Source organism: Vitis vinifera, chromosome 12 (assembly GCF_030704535.1).
Source record: "Vitis vinifera cultivar Pinot Noir 40024 chromosome 12, ASM3070453v1".
Lineage (NCBI taxonomy): Eukaryota > Viridiplantae > Streptophyta > Magnoliopsida > Vitales > Vitaceae > Vitis > Vitis vinifera.
The window spans coordinates 9,923,137-9,942,456 of record NC_081816.1 but is presented as its reverse complement, the minus strand read 5'-3'; the positions used below and the strand labels follow the sequence as shown (position 1 = coordinate 9,942,456).

Here is a 19,320-nt window from a genome sequence, read left to right as displayed (position 1 = left end):
ATTAAGTTTAGGGAGAAGGCCATTTTGGCCCAAAACACCATACCTCATATGATCTAAGTTATCTAACACGACTGATATTATATATAATGTATTATTATGATTTATGAATGCCCTCAGTCTCTCTCTCTTCTGCACCTCCAGTACTAGAGAGTAGTGTGTAGGGGCCTAGATCCTAGACTAGCTAGCTTGATTTCATTTCCTATGCCTTCTGATAAAGTAAATTTCACCTCTGTGGAAAAGCCTGCTTGCTTTCTCCTTGTGATAATAAACATATAAGGTATCTACTTCACTCTCTATATATAGGAATTCGAGGCTATCATTTTGTACCCACAGAAAGTTTCATTGCAGTTTTTCCTTCCACTTACTTCCACGGAAAAATTTGGAGAAAATAAATATTTTATATATAAACACACACACACAACATAACCACCTCCGTCCATGGCTGTAGGTTTTTGGTTTGTTCTTTTAGTTGGTCTGGTTGGGCTTGTCTTGGGTCTCATCTTGAACCACTTTCTGCCCTTGTTCTTCAAGCTTGGGCATGTCCCTAAAGGGACTTTTGGGTGGCCTCTACTGGGTGAAACCCTTTGTTTTTTGAAGCCTCACCCTTCTAATTCTCTTGGTGCATTTCTTCAAGACCGTTGTTCTAGGTAAGTGAACAGTTAGTTGATGCTCTTTTCCTTATATATTTATATATTTTTAACACCAGGCTATTGTCAGTCTGAAATGGGTTTTAGAATGGTGATCGAAGGATAAAATAAGAGTTGGAAGTTTTTGGGATTTCAGGTTTGGCAAAGTGTTCAAATCCCACTTGTTCTTCTCTCCAACTGTGGTATCTTGTGACCAGGAGCTCAACTACTTCATACTTCAGAATGAAGACAAGTTGTTCCAGTGCAGTTATCCAAAGCCCATCCATGGTATTCTCGGGAAGATTTCCATGCTGGTGGCGGTAGGCGACACCCACAAGAGGCTCAGAAACGTGGCTCTCTCACTGGTCACCACTACAAAAACAAAGCCTGAGTTTCTCAACGAGGTGGAGAGGGCGGCCATTCGGGTTCTTGATTCCTGGAAAGATAAACCACAAATCATCTTCTGTGAAGAGGCTAGAAAGGTATTGCTTACAAGAAGAAACCCAAGCAATAATAATAAGTTAGTTAATCACTAGTTATCCAAGAATTCGACAATCTGATGACTTGTTTTTCCTTTTTTATAATTAACGTCTGACTTCATATTCCGCAGTTCACATTCAATGTAATAGTAAAGCAGGTCTTAGGCTTGACACCAGATGATCCACAGACTGCTAAAATTCTTCAAGATTTCCTCACTTTTATGAGAGGACTCATATCTCTCCCACTCTATATTCCCGGAACTCCATACGCAAGAGCTGTTCAGGTGCTCCAACTCTCTAATTTTTTCTCATTTCTCTACCCAAAGAGAAAGCTAAGATATAGCTAGCTTTGTTTAATGCAAAAACAACCATGTTGTTTAATAATTTCAGATAGTTAGCTAGTTCCTTTTCTTCCATAGCCAAAAGGAAGGCATGGGATCACCTTTTCTTTGAACTTTCTTTACAGGCTAGAATTAGGATATCTTCTACTGTCAAAGCAATTATAGAGGAAAGAAGAAGAGATGCTGAGAATTCTAGCAAAAGGGATGATTTCCTTGAGATCCTTTTATGTGTTGATACCTTATCAGAAGATGAAAAAGTGAGCTTCGTTTTGGATTCTCTACTGGGTGGCTATGAAACTACCTCTCTCTTAATGGCCTTGGCTGTGCATTTTCTGGGTAAATCACCCACTGCACTGGAACAGTTAAAGGTAACATTTTCTGTGTACCATATACTTGATCAGGTGGAAACTGAATTCATGGTCAAATTAATTTACCACTTTTCCTTTTCCTTTTCTTGATACATAGCTGGAGCATCAGAAGATAAGAAGCATGAAGCAGAAAGATGACTATTTGAACTGGGATGATTATAAGCGAATGGATTTTACTCAAAATGTAGGATTATTTCCATCATTTGGGTTTCCATCATGTTTACAATGATGATCTGATCATTTAAGTATATATTATTTGGTTCCACATCGTAGGTCATTCATGAAGCTCTCAGATGTGGCAATGTCGTGAAGTTTGTGCACAGAAAGGCTCTCAAAGATGTCAAATTTAGAGGTACTTCTACTCCACCTTGACCCTCCAAGAGATAAGCCATAATAATGCATGCATGAGCTTTTTGTATTGTGTACTTTTCATTCTCTGTATTAAAAAGATCCTCCCCTTTATATTTTCTTTCTCCCAGATTATCTAATTCCATCTGGTTGGAAGGTCCTACCAGTTTTCAGTGCAGTTCATTTGGACCCATCTCTCCATGCAAGTGCTCTCCAGTTCCATCCATGGAGATGGGAGGTAATCACTTCAATCTTAGCTTTCTAATAAAATAACTGTAATTTCAGTATGAGGAGAAGAATTAGATGTGGAACCCAATATAAAAACTGAAAGTCCACAACTTCTTTAGGTTGGAACTCATTGAGTAATTCTATATGCACTTACTTATTAGATATAATTCAGTGGATAAATTCTTTTTCCATTAGGAATGACTTAATTTCCTTAATTAAGAATTGTGGGGGGTTCCATACATGTGTCAATAGTACATGGAAGATCAAACATGCAAGAGAGATGGGAGAGAGAGACATCTTCTATAGCATATGTCATCATTGCTCCTCATGATTAATAATGTGGAAATTGATTTTCTTGATAAAACTCAGGGCCGAGATCAAACATGCAAGAAATTTACTCCCTTTGGTGGAGGGTCAAGATGCTGCCCCGGATCTGAGCTTGCTAAGATACAGGTTGCCTTCTTCCTCCACCACCTTGTACAGAATTTCAGGTGATTCCTTGTATCTTTTCAAGAATATATTTCTGATACAAGCCTAGCTAGTTTTCTTGTTATTTCCTGGGTATCATATATTGTGCAAAATTTGAAGCTTTCCGTCCTTATATTTGTAGATGGAATACCAAGGATGGTGATCAACCCTTTGCATATCCATATGTTGAATTCCAGAGAGGATTGGCACTAAATTTGGATCACTGTTCCACCTGATCAATTTCCAATTTTGCAGACGGTTTCTTTAGGTTTTGTTTTAGGCGGAAGCAATGATCCATGATTTGGTGAAGGCTGAGAGATGAACTACTAGCTAGCATACTAATCTCATCATGCTTCTGAATCAGATGGGGTTTTCATTGGAGGCCTTCCTTTGTTTAAAGACTTCCAAAAGGGTTTTAAGCTATGTAATATTAATTTTCTTTCCCTCCTGTGTCGACCCATACATAATAATCAGTCTCTCATTGAAGGCTAGCTTTAAGCTTCTATATATATATATATACATACTCCTATATTCTATCAGCAAATTATCTTGTACGTACCATTTTCTATCTCCTTAGCAACAGAATTTCTTCTGATCCATGCTCAAAACCATAACAACCCAATACCCACACCGAATGAAAGTACAAATTAAATGAATCAGGGATCAACCTGTTCTCTTTGTGTAACAAGTTTCTTGAGCTTGTTTTTTCTTCCCTTTAATTCATCGATAATCACCATCAAAGCAACAACACAGAAGAAAATTAATTTTGAGAACTAATAAGGCAAGAATAAAACAGAATGCCATACTAAAAGCTTAACTGATCCAATAAGTAAATAAATTATGTTGCTTAAGTGTACCTAGGTAGCTAGGCTGCCTTCACCACAATAGGACTTCTCACAAAATGCTTAGCATCTGACCATATCAACTCTCCAAATACATAGTCCCTTGCTGCACCGGCTCTTTCAGCCTGGAGAGTAAGACTGAAGGTCTTCTCTTCCCCGATCTTATTGAATTTTAAGCTGTCTGGCTTGACTGAAACTGAGATTCCAGTGGGTTTCCGGATGCGTGCTTTGTAGGTTCCGGGAGGACCAACATTCTTAAGAGTTCGAGTCACAGTGATAGAGCCATGGAGCTTAGGGACTGTGATTGAAGGGTAATTGAAGTTGGTGAGACTGATTGGCTTGGGGCATGTATAGGGCCTCTCTGAGAACATTTTGATCAGGGTTTGGTTATACCCCAAGGCACATAGAAAGTTGAGGTAGTCATTAACATTTAAGTCATAAACCAACCCTGGATTCATAGCACGGTTTGGCCGAACATGTCCTGCTCCATAGCTGAATGGTGTTGCCTTGAAATAGGATGCATTGAGTATTGCTTCCATAGAATTGTCCATTGTTCTTGCTGTAAGGTAGAAACAAAAACAAAATCAACTGAAAAGAATGAGAGAAACAGCTGCTAAACAGCATGCATTAGGAAGTTGAAGGGTCTTCTGACCGGTGGTCATCATTGCTGATCTAATAGCAGCAGGACTCCAATCCGGGTGGAGGGTTTTAAGAAGGCCAACAATGCCAGAAACATGAGGGCACGACATTGAAGTGCCTGATACCGAGTTAAATAGAACTCTCCGTTTATCAAAATCTTGATTAGTTGGCCCTTGTGCTTCAGTGTATGCAGCTATTACACTTACTCCAGGTGCGGTTATATCTGGCTGTAGCATGAGAGAAAACAATGAGTTGCCTGAATGATTCAATAGAGAGCAAAGTGAAAAGAGAATGTTGAGTTGCTTGGAAAACCTTAAGGATCTCTGGTGTAATGGTGTTAGGTCCCTTTGATGAAAAAGCTGCCATGAAGGGTGCTGGCTTAGTGCCCAACTCAGTTGTTGAAGGTGTAATATAAGCAATGGGAGACCTGGTTAAAATTATGTTACTACTTGAAACGTAATGAAAGAACAATGGCAGCAATTATAGAAAGCTTATAATTAGGGGGGTCCATATATATATATATATGAATGATCCGTCATGTGATCAATCTGAACTCTACATTTGACAAGCTCTTGGAACAGAGTAGCAGCCAGATCTTGATCCCAAATGGATAGTTAAGACTACATTCTCTTTCTAGTCATTTCATATGTGGGCAATTTCTATGATACTATTGGTATGTCATCTTACTTAGTCGAATTGAGGTAGGTGAAGACAGCAACCCCATCAGTGAAGTTGATATGCGAAGCAGGGAGGACATGGGGATCAGCTATAACTTCATTCCCAGTAAGCTCATTGTTGGCAAGAACCATCCCCACAGCACCAGCCAGAGCAGCTTGCTGGCCCTTGTCCACCCTTGCATTCTCCCCTCGAAGGCACACCAAGATCTTTCCCTTCACCTTGCTATGATCAAGTGTCCCAGCCTTACAAAGCAAACTGCATCATTCAAGAAAATTACCTCTCAGCTATGCAAAATATGTGATGATTTTCCACTGAAGTGACTAAAGCACATGAGATATATCATCAGAAAGCATTTTGTTACAAATGGAAAAATGGATTCTTATTTTGAAATGATAAGATAATGGGCAATTCGCTTCTGAAACTCCATTTTCACAACATTGCTACATAGAAGAGTGTTCAAATAGCGGGTCTATAGAATCAGAATACCAATAGCTTGAGTTGTTCTATCCTTACGCGTCATCAGCTGATGCATTAGCTGCTTTGGCATCTGCAGCACTGATAAGTGGAAAGAACTTGTTGGGTGGCAAGGCTTTAGGTGAAAGACTTCCTCCCTTCCAAAAGAACAAAAAAAAAAAAGTTAAAAAACCAAAAAAGAACATTGGTAAGTTTGTATCCATGGAAGAGGATTTCAGAAAGAAGAGACATGTCAAAAGATTGCCATGCTGATTGCCCCTCAATATTAGCAACAACCAGCGATTCCTTTAGTCCTAGTGAGACTCCAGTCACCAGTCACCAGGGGAAAAATACTAAGGACACGAGTACTTAGCATGCAGCATCACAATTTGAAAAGACCGATTTTGAGGTCAGGAGGGAAACTAACCTCTAAGCGTTTCTTGTTTCCAAGGACAAGATAACTAGGGAACTGGCGATCCATGGTGCTGGCTCCAACGGTGAACTGCCATGGTGAAATGTTTGAAACAGTACCATCAGCGGGTCCAGAATTGCCAGCTGAGCAAACCACCACAATACCATGCTTAACTGCATGGAAGGAACCTATAGAAAGACTATCGTTGAAAAAGGGTGTGGGTAATCCTCCTAGTGAAGCAGATAGCACATCAACTCCATCATGGATGGCTATATCAAACGCTGCCAGTATATCTGCATCAAAGCACTCATTGCCACCCACCGGTGGCCAACACACCTTGTAAGCTGCCACCCGTGCTTTAGGCGACCCACCTTTCGCTGTTCCATTGCCAAAGCCAAAAACACTAGCCCCCTCTACAAAGTTACCACCTGCTGTTGATAAGGTGTGAGACCCATGACCCTCAGTGTCGCGTGGGGTATGGAAGGAAGAGTTGAGTGAGCCTACGGCGGCAGCATATCCTTGGTGGAAGTATCTTGCCCCAATCAGCTTCCTGTAATATTCAACAAACAGTCCATGCATACTACCAATGAAATATAACATAAACTAACACAAGGTGAACACACCGACAATGAAGTCATGAAAAAACCACTCTTCCTTTGTCATTACTGAAGGATTGATGCTAAGTTGGCCTAATGTCACAAGATGCTCCAAATGACCCTTCCCATGGGCTTATATGGAGGTCAGGAAGCTTCTAAAGACTCCTACACTTAGCTATTAGTGGGAAAAGTGTGAGATTCTAGAGATGGCTAGAGACACCCACACTTCTTTATACTAAGGTGGAAGGCATGGGAAGAGTCTAAGGCATTCTAGAGAGTTCCAGAAGTGTCTTGTATATACTTGTACATAAGCTTGTACATATATTAGTTTAAGAGATTCTAGAATATTCATGATTTGTAAAGAACCCTCCAAGGTTCTAAGCACTTGTAAAGCATCCTTAAGAACAATAAAAACTTTCATTCTTTAAGTGTTGCCTACTACACATTTTAAAGCTTCCAAGTTGTATGCATTTTAGCTTAACAAGCCAAGTATAGGGTATAAGGTTGACTTAACAAGATCAAGTATTTTGGCTTGTCTAAGTGCAAACGAGTTTAGGGAAAGACTAAGTCTATGACGATTGGTATCAAAGTGCAGTTGCGAAGCGGGTATAGTAAAGGAAGCATGTCGGGCTCTAACGTCGAGGAGATTAGCGAGCAAACCCGTGGGAAGGAGACCAAGCCTATTGCACGTGGTAGGGGCAGGAAGGATAAGTCTCGTGATTCCTTAACCAGCATGGAGGCAAGACTAGCCATGACGAACACCCGAGAGGGGGTAGACTTGATAGAGCAAGGCATGGAGAAGGGCTTAAAGGATCTAAGAGAGTAGATTCAAGACCTTTGTGAGGGGGTGCTCATCTCACAAGTTTAGCCGGTGTCACATGAGGAGTTCATGTCCATTCAAGACAAAGTTATGAGCATGCTTGCTAGCATGAAGTCAATGATGGAGGCCTTGGCTACATGTATGGAGGCTCAACACCAGGAGGTTCGACAAAAGCTAGCCATCTACAAAACAACCATGTTGGCATGGGTCATGGCCACTCATGAGGCACCAAGGGTGGAGGTGCCAAAGCCACACACGTTCAGTAGTAAGAGGGATTCTAAGGAACTAGACAACTTCTTATGGCACATGGAGAAGTATTTTGAGGCTATCGCACTAATAGATGAAGCCACTAAGGTATGCACCATGACCCTTTACCTCACTGATAATGCTACTCTATGGTAGCATAAGAGGTTTATAGATATAGAAAATGAAACGTGCACCATAAACACATGGGGTGCCTTTAAGTGAGAGATTAAGAGGCAATTTTATCCTAATGATGTGGCCTACTTAGCAAGGAAAAAGATGAAATGTCTCAAGCACATGGGTTCGATCCGTTAGTACGTTTAGGAATTCTCTACACTAATGCTTGAGATTCCCAACATGTCCAAGGAAGAGCTACTATTCAACTTCATGGACAACCCATAAAGCTTGGTCAAGCAAGAGTTAAGGAGACGTGGTGTCAAGACCTAGCCATAGCCATGGTAGTAGTAGAGTCCTTGGTGGAATATAAGAGGGGAAACTTTCCCAAGCCTAAGCCACAGTCCAAGGGTAATCATGCCAAAGGTGGGAGAGATAAAGGATCACGGGGCTACATTCCTAAGGAATGATCAAACAAGGGCCCTAGTTGCAAGGATGGCAAAGACAAGGAAAAATGGAAGGAGTTCACACCTAGGACCAACTACTTCTTATGTGGCGATCCACATTGGACACGAGACTGTCCCAAGAGGAAAGCCTTAAATGCCATGATCGGGGAAAAAGAAAAGGAGGGTGATGTGCACATGGGATCATTGCAACTCCTAAACGCCCTCAAGGTTAAGTCAGTGCCTAAGACACCTTAAAACAAAAGGCTAATGTATGTGGAGACCCTTGTGAATGGAAAGGCCAACAATTCCCTGGTGGACACTGGTGTTACTTGTAACTTTGTCTCGAATGATGAAACAAAGAGATTGGAGCTCCAAACATCTAAGGAGGGAGGTTGGCTCAAGGCAATTAACTCTACTGCTAAGCCATCACATGGTATAGCACATGAGGTGGCTATATACATTGGCTCATGGGAAGGAAGGGTTAACTTCACACTAACACCCATGGATAACTTCAAGTTGGTATTGGGGATGGACTTCCTAAGGAAAGTCAAGGTTATGTCATCGCCCTTTCTACACCAAATGGCTATTTTGGGAGATGGGAAGCTTTGCATGGTTCCTACCATCACTGAAGGTTCGCCCAAGACTCCCATGCTATCAGCTCTTCAAGTGAAGAAGAGGTTGAAAAGAAAGGAGGTGACTTACATAGCCACTCTCAAGGAGGAAAAAGAAAATAGGTTAGGGAAACTCATGCCAAAGGAAATCGAGGAAGTCCTTAATGAGTTCAAGGATGTGATGTTGTCAGAGTTGCCTAAGAGACTCCCACCTAGAAAGGAGGAGGATCATAAGATTGAGTTGGAGTCGGAAACTATCCCCCTACTAGAGAGTCATATAGGATGGCACCACCCGAGTTGGAAGAGCTAAGGAGACAACCTAAGGAATTGCTAGAAATAGGGTTCATCCAACCATCCATGGCTCCCTATGGTGAGCCAGTATTGTTTCAAAAGAAACATGATGAGTCCCTAAGGATGTGTATTGACTACCAAGCACAATATGACGATAAAAAACAAGTACCCCATTCCACTCATTGTTGAACTATTTGATCAACTTGGTATAGTAAGGTACTTCACGAAGTTGGACTTGAGATCGGACTACTACTAAGTGAGTATTGAGGAAGAGGACAAGCCAAAGACTACATGTGTAACTCAGTATGACTCATACAAGTTCTTAGTGATGCCTTTCGGCCTCATCAACGCTCCAATAACATTTTGCACACTCATAAATAAGATCTTCCACCTATATTTAAACAAGTTCGTGGTGGTATACTTGAATGACATAGTCATCTATAATAACACCCTAAAAGAACATGTAGAGCATCTAAGGAAGGTCTTCAAGGTTCTAAGGCAGAACGAGCTATATGTTAAAAAAGAAAAGTGCTCATTTGCTAAGGAAGATGTGAGCTTCTTGGGGCATCACATCAATAATGGCAAGCTGATGATGGATGAAATCAATGTGAAGGTCCTCCAGGAGTGAGATCCACCTATTTAGGTACCTTAGCTAAGGTATTTCCTTGGCTTGGTTAACTATTATCGATGGTTCATCAAGGGTTACTCTACAAGGGTAGCTCCACTCACCAACTTCTCAAGAAAAACAAGGCATGGGAATGGGATGAGAAGTGCCAACAAGCCTTTGAGGATTTGAAAAAATTTGTGACTGAGAAGCTAGTATTGGCACTACCTGACCACACTAAGGTATTTGAAGTACACATGAATGCCTCTAACTTTGCTATTGAAGGGGTTTTTATGCAAAATAGACATCTGATAGCCTTTGAGAGTCGCAAACTCAATGACACCGAGAGACGCTACATGGTATAAGAGAAAGATATGAAAAATGGGCACATTGAGGCATTATCTATTGGGGTCTCACTTCATGGTGAAGACCGACATTGTTGCCACTAGCTACTTCCAAATACAGAAGAAGCTAAGTCCTAAGCAAGCTATGTGGCAAGACTTCCTAACTGAGTTCGACTATACGCTAGAGTATAAAACAGGAAGCACTAATCATGTGGTCAAAGCCCTAAACCACAAAGTGGAGCTATCATCCATGACAAGCCAGCCCCAAAGAGACATCATGGATCTCTTAAGGGAGGGGTTGTAGCATGATCTAGTGGCTAAGGGCCTCATTGCCTTAACCCATGAGGGGAAAAACTAAGTGGTTCTGGGTGGAGGATAACCCACTTTACACCAAGGGGAGACGACTCTACATGCCTAAGTGGGGAAACATGATAAGAAATCTTATCAAAGAGTGTCATGATACTAAGTGGGTTAGGCACCCTGGGCAATGACACATGCGAGCACTACTTGAGTCGGCTTAATACTAGCTTCAGATACAGGATGAAGTTGAGGCCTATGTGAGGACTTGTCTTGTGTGCCAACAAGACAAGGTAGAACAACAACAACCAAGAGGCCTGTTGAAGCTACTACCTATCACGAAACATCCATGGGAGAGTGTCACTATGGACTTTATCATTAGGTTGCCTAAGTTGGAGGGCTACAACTCAATTATAGTGGTAGTAGACAGGTTCTCTAAGTACGCTACTTTCATAGCAGCCCCTATAGACTGTACATGGAGAAGACAACAAGGTTATTCCTTAAGCACGTGGTCAAATATTGGGGGTTGCCTAAGTACATCATCAGCGATCGTGACCTATGCTTCACTAGGAAGTTTTGGATGGAGCTATTCAAGCTTATGGGATCAAAGCTTTACTTCTCTATGAGATTTCACCGACTAACGGATGGGAAAACTGAGAAGATGAACGCCTTATTAGAGTTATACTTGAGGCACTTCGTGAGTGTCAACCAGAAGGATTGGGCTAAGTTGCTAGATGTTGCCCAGTTCTCATACAACTTACAAAGGAGTGAGACGACCAATAAGAGCCCATTTGAGCTAGCCACGAGCCAACAACCATTGACTCCTCACATACTAGCGATGGGCTATATGCGCAGAAGTCTAACGACTTTCAAGTTCATTAAGGGGTGGCACGAGTAAGCCGATATAGCACGCTCATACTTGAATAAGGCCACTAGGAAGATGAAAATATGGGCTAACAAGAAGCGACGCCACACAAAGTACAAGGTCGAGGACATGACACTTGTCAAGCTTCTTTCTCAACAATTCAAGTCACTACAACTAGTGCATAAGGGCCTTGTGAGGAAGTATGAAGGCCTCTTCCCCATACTTAAAAAAGTCGACAAGGTGTCTTACAAAGTTGAGCTGCCACCGATGTTGAAGATTCATCATGTCGTCCACGTAAGCTACTTGAAACCATATAACGAAGACAAGGATGATCCAAGTCAAAGGTTGTTTAAGCGGGCACCTATAGTAGTTGTGACCTCCTATGATAATGAGGTAGAGTACATCATCGCAGACAGAATTGTAAGGAAACAATGTGTGCCTTCTACTATGGAGTACTTGGTGAAATAGAAGGGACTACCAGAGAGCGAGGCCAGATAGAAGCCAACAAACGCTCTATGGTAGTTCCAGAAGCAGATCGAAAGATTCCAGGTTGAAGGTCGAGGACGTATGTGGCTTAGGTGGGGGAGAGTGTCACAAGATGCTCCAAATGACCCTCCTCATGGGCTTATATAGAGACCAAGAAGCTTCTGAAGACTCTTACACTTAGTCATTAGTGGGAAGAGTGTTGAAAATTCTAAAGATAGCTAGAGACACCGACACTTCTCTATACTAAGGTGGAAGGCATAGGAAGAGTCTAAAGCATTTTAGAGAGTTCCAAAAGTGTCTTGTATATACTTGTACATAGGCTTGTACATAGACTAGTGTAGGAGATTCTAGAATATTCATGATTTGTAAGGAACCCTTCAAGATTCTAGAGACTTCTTAAGGTGCCTATAAATAGATGAGACCCTCATTTGGCCAAGGCACCGAGCAAGTGAGCTTCCTAAGAACTTATAAAGCATCCTTAAGAGTAATAAAAGCTTCCATTCTTTAAGTGTTGCTTACTATATCTTCTAAAGTTTTCAAGTCGTGTGTATCTTAGCCTAGGAAGTTAAGCATCAAGAGTAAGACTGACTTAACAAAATCAAGTGTCTTAACTTGTCTAAATGTCGTATGAGTTTAGGGAAAGACTAAGTCCATGACACTAAGCTCAATTAGCTTGAGCACTCGTCAAAAATCAAGCGTCTTATGTGGAGGCAAAAATCAAGCCTCTTATGTGGAGACAAAAATCAAGCCTCTTATGAGAAGCACCGCTAATTTGTCAAAGTTCACATCATAGCCTCAGCAAAAAGTGTCAACTTTTGCTGGCCCTCAGCAAAAAATAATGGGAGCCCCACCACATGTTGAAGGAGATGATGCTAGATCTGAAGCAACATCTATGGATACTGTTTTGCCCACAAGAGATGGAATTTTCAACTCTACCGAACTCTATTTCCATAACAGATTCTAGACTGTTGAGGATGTTGAAGGGACTCAACAAGTGTGGGCGACCTCTAGGCCATTGTACAAACAATAAGTTCTGTTTCCCAAGGAAGAAAGCACATCTGTCTGTAAATAACCATTTACTTAAAAAGAACACATCAAGTTCTCTAGGTAACCGAAAAATGGTTCTCAGTTTGATAGAATCTCTACTTTCATATATGTCAAAAATAATTAAAGAACACTACTTTTTTGGCTCATATTGTTTGGGGTTGTGAATAGATTTTGAAACTAAAACAGAAGATGGGGAAAAAAAAAGATTCTTATTTACAAAAGGTGGGAAGTGGAAGCTGACCTATTGCAGTGAAATCCAGCATCTTTGTCATTTTGGCAGATTCCTCTCCATCTTGATGGAATTGGTCCCATTCCTTCATCACTAAAACTCGCTGATTCAGGCCAGACACCTACCAGAATCTCCATTAACAAAAAGGCCAGACTGAAGAAAGATAGGCATGATAGCAACCAAAAATTGAGACAGTAGTTCATATTCAACCTACACTCATTTCAGTTTTATCGCGATTATTTTTAGGAGTGCAACACAATTTTTGTTCACCAATTCTTTTTCTTTTGAGCATATATACTACTGAAAAATAGATCATCGTCTCCTTTTTAATTTCCTTGTGAATGAGATATATGTTTTACTAACCATCCCTGCTACTTTCTTTCAACTTGCTACCTGATGACAGCATTTTAAATTCTCACCTACAAATTCTCTGTTAATATTATTTCTATTGAATCTAGAATCACTGATCTGGGCCATTTTTGTTACCTGTTGTCATGCAGCTACTTCCTTGAACCCCTAAAGAATGTCTTACCTTATATTTATATTATGAAGTTTGATTTGAACTTAGTAGTTACACCTCTTCAATTATCCAGAGTCTAAATTTACAGACAAGATTCCCGTGTATCGTGCCTATCTTAATTCATAATCAAACTGAAACACAAGAGCTGAAAAACCGATTAATTCAGCACACATTTTTTTAGTCAACAAATGTATCGTGTGGCTCTAAAGAACTAACTGAAATGCATTATCAGCTGAAAAAACCAAGAGAATCTATTGAATTCAAAGCACTGGGGCACCCCACTTGTTTATTTTGTCAAAGATTGAGACTCCTGTAATGACTTAGCACAACCAAGAGGTAGTTAGAATAAATGAACTTTCGTCCCATTCGAATACCAGAGCCAACGAGTCAAAGAAAGCATCCCAACAAGGGAATAAAAATCACAAAAGCCAACCAACCCTTCTAGAGACGTGTAGATTTTTTTAAACAAGAAAGAAGGTTCCGACAGAAAATTAAACTGGGGACCCCTATTTCGGCAAAGATTTTGATTTCACCAAAAAATTACGGGCTGGCTCCAATTGCATTCAACTGTATTCATCTAGAGATGGAGTTGACTTGGCATATATCTGAGATGAAAGATTTAAGGAAAAGGGAAAGGACCAAAAGGGAAAAGAGATGTAAAATTCACCGGTGTCGAGGTTTCCTATGATGGTATCTTGGCCGAATCTCGCCTTCTTCCAGATAGAATTGGAAGGAATTATGCCATCATTCTCCAGACCCAGAAAGTGCCATGATCTTGTTGTGTGTAGTTTCCTTCCCTTGTTCAAGAAAACTGAGACTACTTTGGGATGGTCTGCATTTGTTAATGAGTCAAACACAAATTGAGAAATAGCAGACTAAAAGAGAGTGATGAGAAACAAGAAGAATTGCTCACTGGCTATCTGGGCAGCTTCATGGTCCTGGAGAGTTGCAGCAAAGCCATTGATGTGTCTTGTGTATGAGTAAATAATGGCTTCTTTGGCATTATCACGACTGTGGAAAATAATTCAGAACATGCAGGTGATCAGCTTTGGATAGAATATCAGTTCCTCAAGGAAACAAATGAGGAAAAAAAAACAAAGGAATTCATTACCTTCCCAGGAATGATCCAAGAAACTCATAATGAGACTCAGTAACTTGATCCAGATCATCAGAAGAGGGTTCTGGGCCATGTGAGTGTGCTCCCAAATACACTATGTATGACTACACCAACATCACAACAGATTTACTTGAAAAATGAAACCACCATCACAGCATCACTCACATCTTTTATGAGGAAAACAAAAATGGTAGGTGCTTACCCTTTCAATAGCAAAGGTGGGACTAAGCAATAGAGAGATAAGAAGAAATGACAGGAGGCAAAGGGCTGGACCTGAGAGCCTCATTGCTGCTTTCTCTTAAATGCTTCCCCTGCCCCCTTAGTGATGATATGGTGCAATGCTACAAGGCAGTACTAAATTTATATAAGGAACTAGGACACAGTATTAATGAGAGTTATGCTCTGGGGAGTGTGATGGGTCCATTCATCTCCAGACATAGTGGGTAGGGGGGCTCACTCACCAGCCATTAGAATCTTATTTAAATAATTCAAAAAGTGCAACTTGCAGAAAATCAGTTATGTAGAAAATAAGTTATTTTATTATGAAGATACCCCTTTTTCCAATGATGGAAAAACGTAGGCTGTTATACATGAATGATTGGTGGTATTCAACTCAACCGAATTCAAAATAGACTTAAATCTGAATTTCTTGAGATCTATTATATATGAATCTCAAAAGGAATAGAAGGGTATCTTCTCATAATAGCATGGATGAGGTCTTTTCCTTTTTCTTTCGAGTTCTTTTAAGATGAGAACTCCAAAGAGTAATTAAGATATTAAAATACATTGACATTAGAAGTATGCTCTACACTAGGCAGACAGACTCACTGGCTCATGTATGACAGAGGGAGACACACGGAGGCATTAAGGGAAAAAAAAAAATTACAATAATCAGCTAATCCTTACATGCCTCTAGAGTTCAAATCTGGATCACCTTGTGTAGATAAAAACCTATATTTTAATGCATACTGTTAATATCCATAGATAATTAAGTCTTTAATACATAATATTTGGACTTTGTTTGGTTATAGTCAAATTAAAAAAATTGAGATATCTTATATCGAATAGGAAAACAAATTTTCTAACACTACGTGTATAATGGGTTTCTCCTAACTAATGCACACATTCATAGAGAACGATGTAAATCATTATAAATGGTATTAGAGTCAATACCCAATCCTTGTGTGGGAGTTTGAGTGAGCATTCTAACTAATCTCACAGCTCCATGAAACATGATTATCACGACGCTTTGTCCACATACGGGTAAGAGAAGTTATTGACATTATATTAGACTCTTCTTAACTGTATAAATAGATTTTAAGGTCACGAGGGCCATAGAGTCAACAGTATATACACGAGAGAAGAGGAGTGACCTTACAAAGATGATAACTTATCATTTAAATATCCTTACCCTAACATCACAGATAGTTATAAAATGGTTAACTGACCATTTCAATATCTTTAGTCTAACATCACATTACGTGGCTTCAGACACCTCCTGTATGGTGCACAGTAGCATATAGGCAATGATAGGATTAGGCTTTGTGGATGAGTTAGGGTTCTTCCATGGTTAGGTAAGAATAAAGTTTCACAAGGAATTCAAATTCAATATTAATTGTAAAATTATTCTAATAAAATATTCAGGAACTCTTATTCTGATCTATGAAACTAGAACAAAATTGGGAAGGGATCATCACAGTTGAATGCTCTTTGGTTGAAAGAGTGCGCACAAAAGTGATAAGAGGAAAATAGACTTGCTCCATGAACCATAGCATCTGTGACATTTTTGTGAGATTCCCTTCCACTTCGATGAAATGGTTCCTTTACTCCATCACTAAAGTGATTTGACTTGAGAGTTGGGACAGATGCCTAGCTAGCAGTCAACTCCATTAACAAAAGGTCAGGATAAAGGAGAAGATGCATCATACCTCACACATGTCAGAAAGAGAAAGGAAAACATCAATGTCATACAAAACAGCACTTTTTTAGCTTATATAGCAATTGTTTTGAGTCTGTAACATGATTTTTGTTTTATCAAGTACTTGTTAACAACCTCAATTGGCATGTTGCTACACTAGGTTTAGTTCAATCTTGTTGCTCCTCTCACACAGAATCTTGAACTTCCCTTCCTGTCTGTCCTAATTTCAATAGCTCTGCATTTCAGTTTTGTCTTCTCTTGGGTAATCAGCAAAATGATTTCACTTATTTTGTGGCCATGTCCTTCTGCCCAATGAGTCATCATTTCAAAGGCCCATGACAGTCCATGAGAACATGCAAACTCATAAAAGGCAGTTTCCTGTTCGATTGAGTTTTGCTTTGAACATAAATTAATGAGTCAGTGGTGCGCAAAGAAATATACCACAAGCTGCATCTATTTTCTATATTATGTCTTCAGCCATGGCCATTGATTACCAGCACCCAAACAAGAAGTTGTTTATAAAGATTCTGTGTGAGAAAGTTACCAATTAGGTAAGATTCTTTGTTCTTAATATCCATTTAGGCGGTTACAAACTTTAACACATTTAGTATGTCATATATTCAACTAACTGAAATTCTATGTGAATTACAAGATAGTAGTTGCTTTATTTTCAGTTTGGACACTTGGAGATAAGAGCAATCTGTCACATAGCACAGACTGTGACACAACTTATACGACATGAGCCTATAAATATGCATCAAGTGGCCCAAAGCCTAACCAAGTGGACAAGGTGATAATGGCATGTCAACAACATGAGGCCTCCTGCCATTCTTACCTCCACATGGGGATATGACAATAATCTCAACATCCATTTCTAGTGCCCCGGAATTAATATTAATGCCTAGAACAGATGCCCTTCTTTGGATGGATGCCTGAACTATTGGCATGCTCAAAATTGTAAAGTCACCCCAAAAGTCCATTATTGCAGTGGCTCCCTCACAATAATCCTTAAAGAGTGTCAGCACTCCTGTCCCAGGCAATGATGTAACATTTTTACAAAAGCTTCATCGAAGCGGTTAGAAGTAGAAGAGAATCTTCTCACAACAACAATTTGATAGTCTCCACATGAATATAAAGAACCATGGAATTGTGATAATATTGAGTTAAAACTTTGTCCTAATTGAAGTTCTTGCAAATATTTTAATTCAACTGCGCTTTCATGAATAAGACATGTCTTGAACATTGGTGTCATGTGCCCCTTTGCTGGTAAACTAATAGCTATAGAAAACTGAGAATTGCTCATGGGAAAACAATAATAATAGGATGTTCCCCAAAAGACCATAAGAAAACTTGGAAAAAGCATCCATAGCTAAGCTGTAATTTGTCTCATGCAGTAGCTTTGCCATTGTCTAATACCAGTCCAAATTTTGTTAACCTGCCCCTCACCTCTATTCATACTACAAATTCTGCTGAATCCGCTCCATTGTGTTGCAGTATGAAAGTGGATGGACTGAAAGGAAAAATGGAATTATCGGTACCTTGAATATGAAAAAAAAAAAATTAGAGAAATTGGCATGATGGGTGAGTCACCTTACCTTACCTGAACCCATGACAAAAGAAGCCAAACTTGTGAACCTGCAAAAACCCAGGCTGCTTTTGGCGCTATCTAATGTTATCTATAATAATCTTCAATAAGACAATGATGCGCAAAGTGAAGCCTTCTCTGCCGCCTACTCCAGGTCCTCTGGACTTTCTCTTGTCTCTGCCTCTCATCTCTTTTTCCAACACTTTCTTAAATTTCACTTTTCTCACTTCCAAGTTGGACTTGGGGGGTAAACTTTTAATATGATCTGATAGAGAGAGTTGTAAAACAGTGGGGGGAGACAGAGATCCCTGTTACATGGTTTTTCAACCTCATCCAACTCCTCTCCATCATCATCTTCAGCTTGAAAGTAAGTAAATCTGGACTTGATTATCTTCTAATAGATTAATTATGTAGGTTTTGCCTTCAACCTGGTCTAAAGGCAGGACTGGTTACTTCAAAGCTAATTGAAGTATATTGGATTTACAGTATGTGATAAAGTATAAGAGTACATGGGTTGTTTTCAAAAACTTGGTGAAATTACACTGCTTGAACTGACTACTATGAATGCTTCTTTTAAAGTGCTCTTACTCTCTGTGTGTGTCAAAATGCATACTCAACCTCAGTAATTTGATATGTTGTAATTCTGTTTTGGATCATCTAAATGGATGAATACACCTCCTAAAATCATTGTCTGACCTTTGTGCTTCAGTGGGGTAGTGTTCTGTTTTGCTACTGGTGACTTCATATTCTTGAGTTGGTATAGATTCCTAATTGACAGCAGGGTTGATAACACTTACAATGATGGGTTGGATCTTGTAGGGTGTGGAGGTCAACCCAGATAGCATAAGGATTCACTTCATTCAATGGTCAGGGGTTGATCTGCCTGGCTCCCTGAATGCCATCTAAGAAGCTTGTCAAGGTTGTTGACTCTCTTCCTAGTTGGCATCAGAGGAGTCATGCAGGCCCCAACATTTAGACAATTGGTCTTGATTTCAGGTGTGTTTTTATCTAAACCTTTGCTTAAATTGCTCCTAGTGTTTTTTTGAACATTAACCTAAGCATCATGTACAGAAAATTACCCATGAATTTCCATAATTTTTCTCCAACGTCCTTCCCAAACAATGGGAGAAGGAACAGGAGAGATTGACATGTGCGCACCATATTCATGTCACAAGTTTCATCATATGCAGCATCTTTCTTGCCCCTATTTCTTAATATCATTGTCTCCCAATTTTGAGCTTTCCCTTTATCCTCCTTTTGGGAAAAGGCAGCTTTAAATAATATTCTTATCATACATGCCAACTT

The 19,320-nt window shown here is 39.9% G+C and overlaps 2 protein-coding genes and 1 non-coding gene across 4 annotated transcripts; 2 read left to right on the top strand and 1 right to left on the bottom strand.

Annotated features, from left to right (window-relative positions):
- The first annotated feature begins 318 nt into the window (after positions 1 to 318).
- Positions 319 to 3,538, top strand: LOC100257922 (cytochrome P450 724B1). 2 transcript variants are annotated; one of them, XM_059741151.1, is made up of 9 exons: positions 319 to 647; positions 784 to 1,108; positions 1,237 to 1,389; positions 1,572 to 1,814; positions 1,912 to 1,998; positions 2,088 to 2,166; positions 2,330 to 2,400; positions 2,760 to 2,881; positions 3,001 to 3,538. In XM_059741151.1, the coding sequence occupies exons 1-9, from the start codon at positions 439 to 441 to the stop codon at positions 3,092 to 3,094; spliced, it is 1,383 nt and encodes a 460-aa protein (XP_059597134.1). In that variant the 5' UTR covers positions 319 to 438; the 3' UTR covers positions 3,095 to 3,538. The 2 variants fall into 2 exon arrangements, with proteins under 2 accessions (XP_059597134.1, XP_002266691.1); XM_002266655.4 differs by having other exon boundaries at positions 2,294 to 2,400.
- A 111-nt stretch (positions 3,539 to 3,649) lies between these two features.
- On the bottom strand, positions 3,650 to 14,863 carry LOC100252770 (subtilisin-like protease SBT5.3). The gene is made up of 11 exons (XM_002266692.4): positions 14,715 to 14,863; positions 14,507 to 14,616; positions 14,309 to 14,406; positions 14,063 to 14,227; positions 12,888 to 12,996; positions 5,898 to 6,432; positions 5,531 to 5,628; positions 5,027 to 5,272; positions 4,652 to 4,766; positions 4,353 to 4,566; positions 3,650 to 4,259 (listed from the first exon to the last, which is right to left on the bottom strand). The coding sequence occupies exons 1-11, from the start codon at positions 14,796 to 14,798 to the stop codon at positions 3,724 to 3,726; spliced, it is 2,310 nt and encodes a 769-aa protein (XP_002266728.1). The 5' UTR covers positions 14,799 to 14,863; the 3' UTR covers positions 3,650 to 3,723.
- A 4,022-nt stretch (positions 14,864 to 18,885) lies between these two features.
- MIR160A (microRNA MIR160a) lies at positions 18,886 to 18,988 on the top strand. The gene has a single exon (NR_127743.1). It is a non-coding gene; the product is annotated as a microRNA MIR160a (primary transcript).
- The last annotated feature ends 332 nt before the right edge of the window (positions 18,989 to 19,320 follow it).

Bases quoted from the DNA above. Each gene is read 5' to 3' on its own strand.
- LOC100252770 (XM_002266692.4), bottom strand. From the start codon at position 14,798: ATGAGGCTCTCAGGTCCAGCCCTTTGCCTCCTGTCATTTCTTCTTATC. The intron at 14,617-14,714 runs GTAAGCACCTAC...ATGTTGGTGTAG, and splicing joins CCACCTTTGCTATTGAAAGG to TCATACATAGTGTATTTGGG. The intron at 14,407-14,506 runs GTAATGAATTCC...TATTTTCCACAG, and splicing joins CTTGGATCATTCCTGGGAAG to TCGTGATAATGCCAAAGAAG.
- LOC100257922 (XM_002266655.4), top strand. From the start codon at position 439: ATGGCTGTAGGTTTTTGGTTTGTTCTTTTAGTTGGTCTGGTTGGGCTT. The intron at 1,999-2,087 runs GTAGGATTATTT...TCCACATCGTAG, and splicing joins GAATGGATTTTACTCAAAAT to GTCATTCATGAAGCTCTCAG. The intron at 2,401-2,759 runs GTAATCACTTCA...GATAAAACTCAG, and splicing joins TCCATCCATGGAGATGGGAG to GGCCGAGATCAAACATGCAA.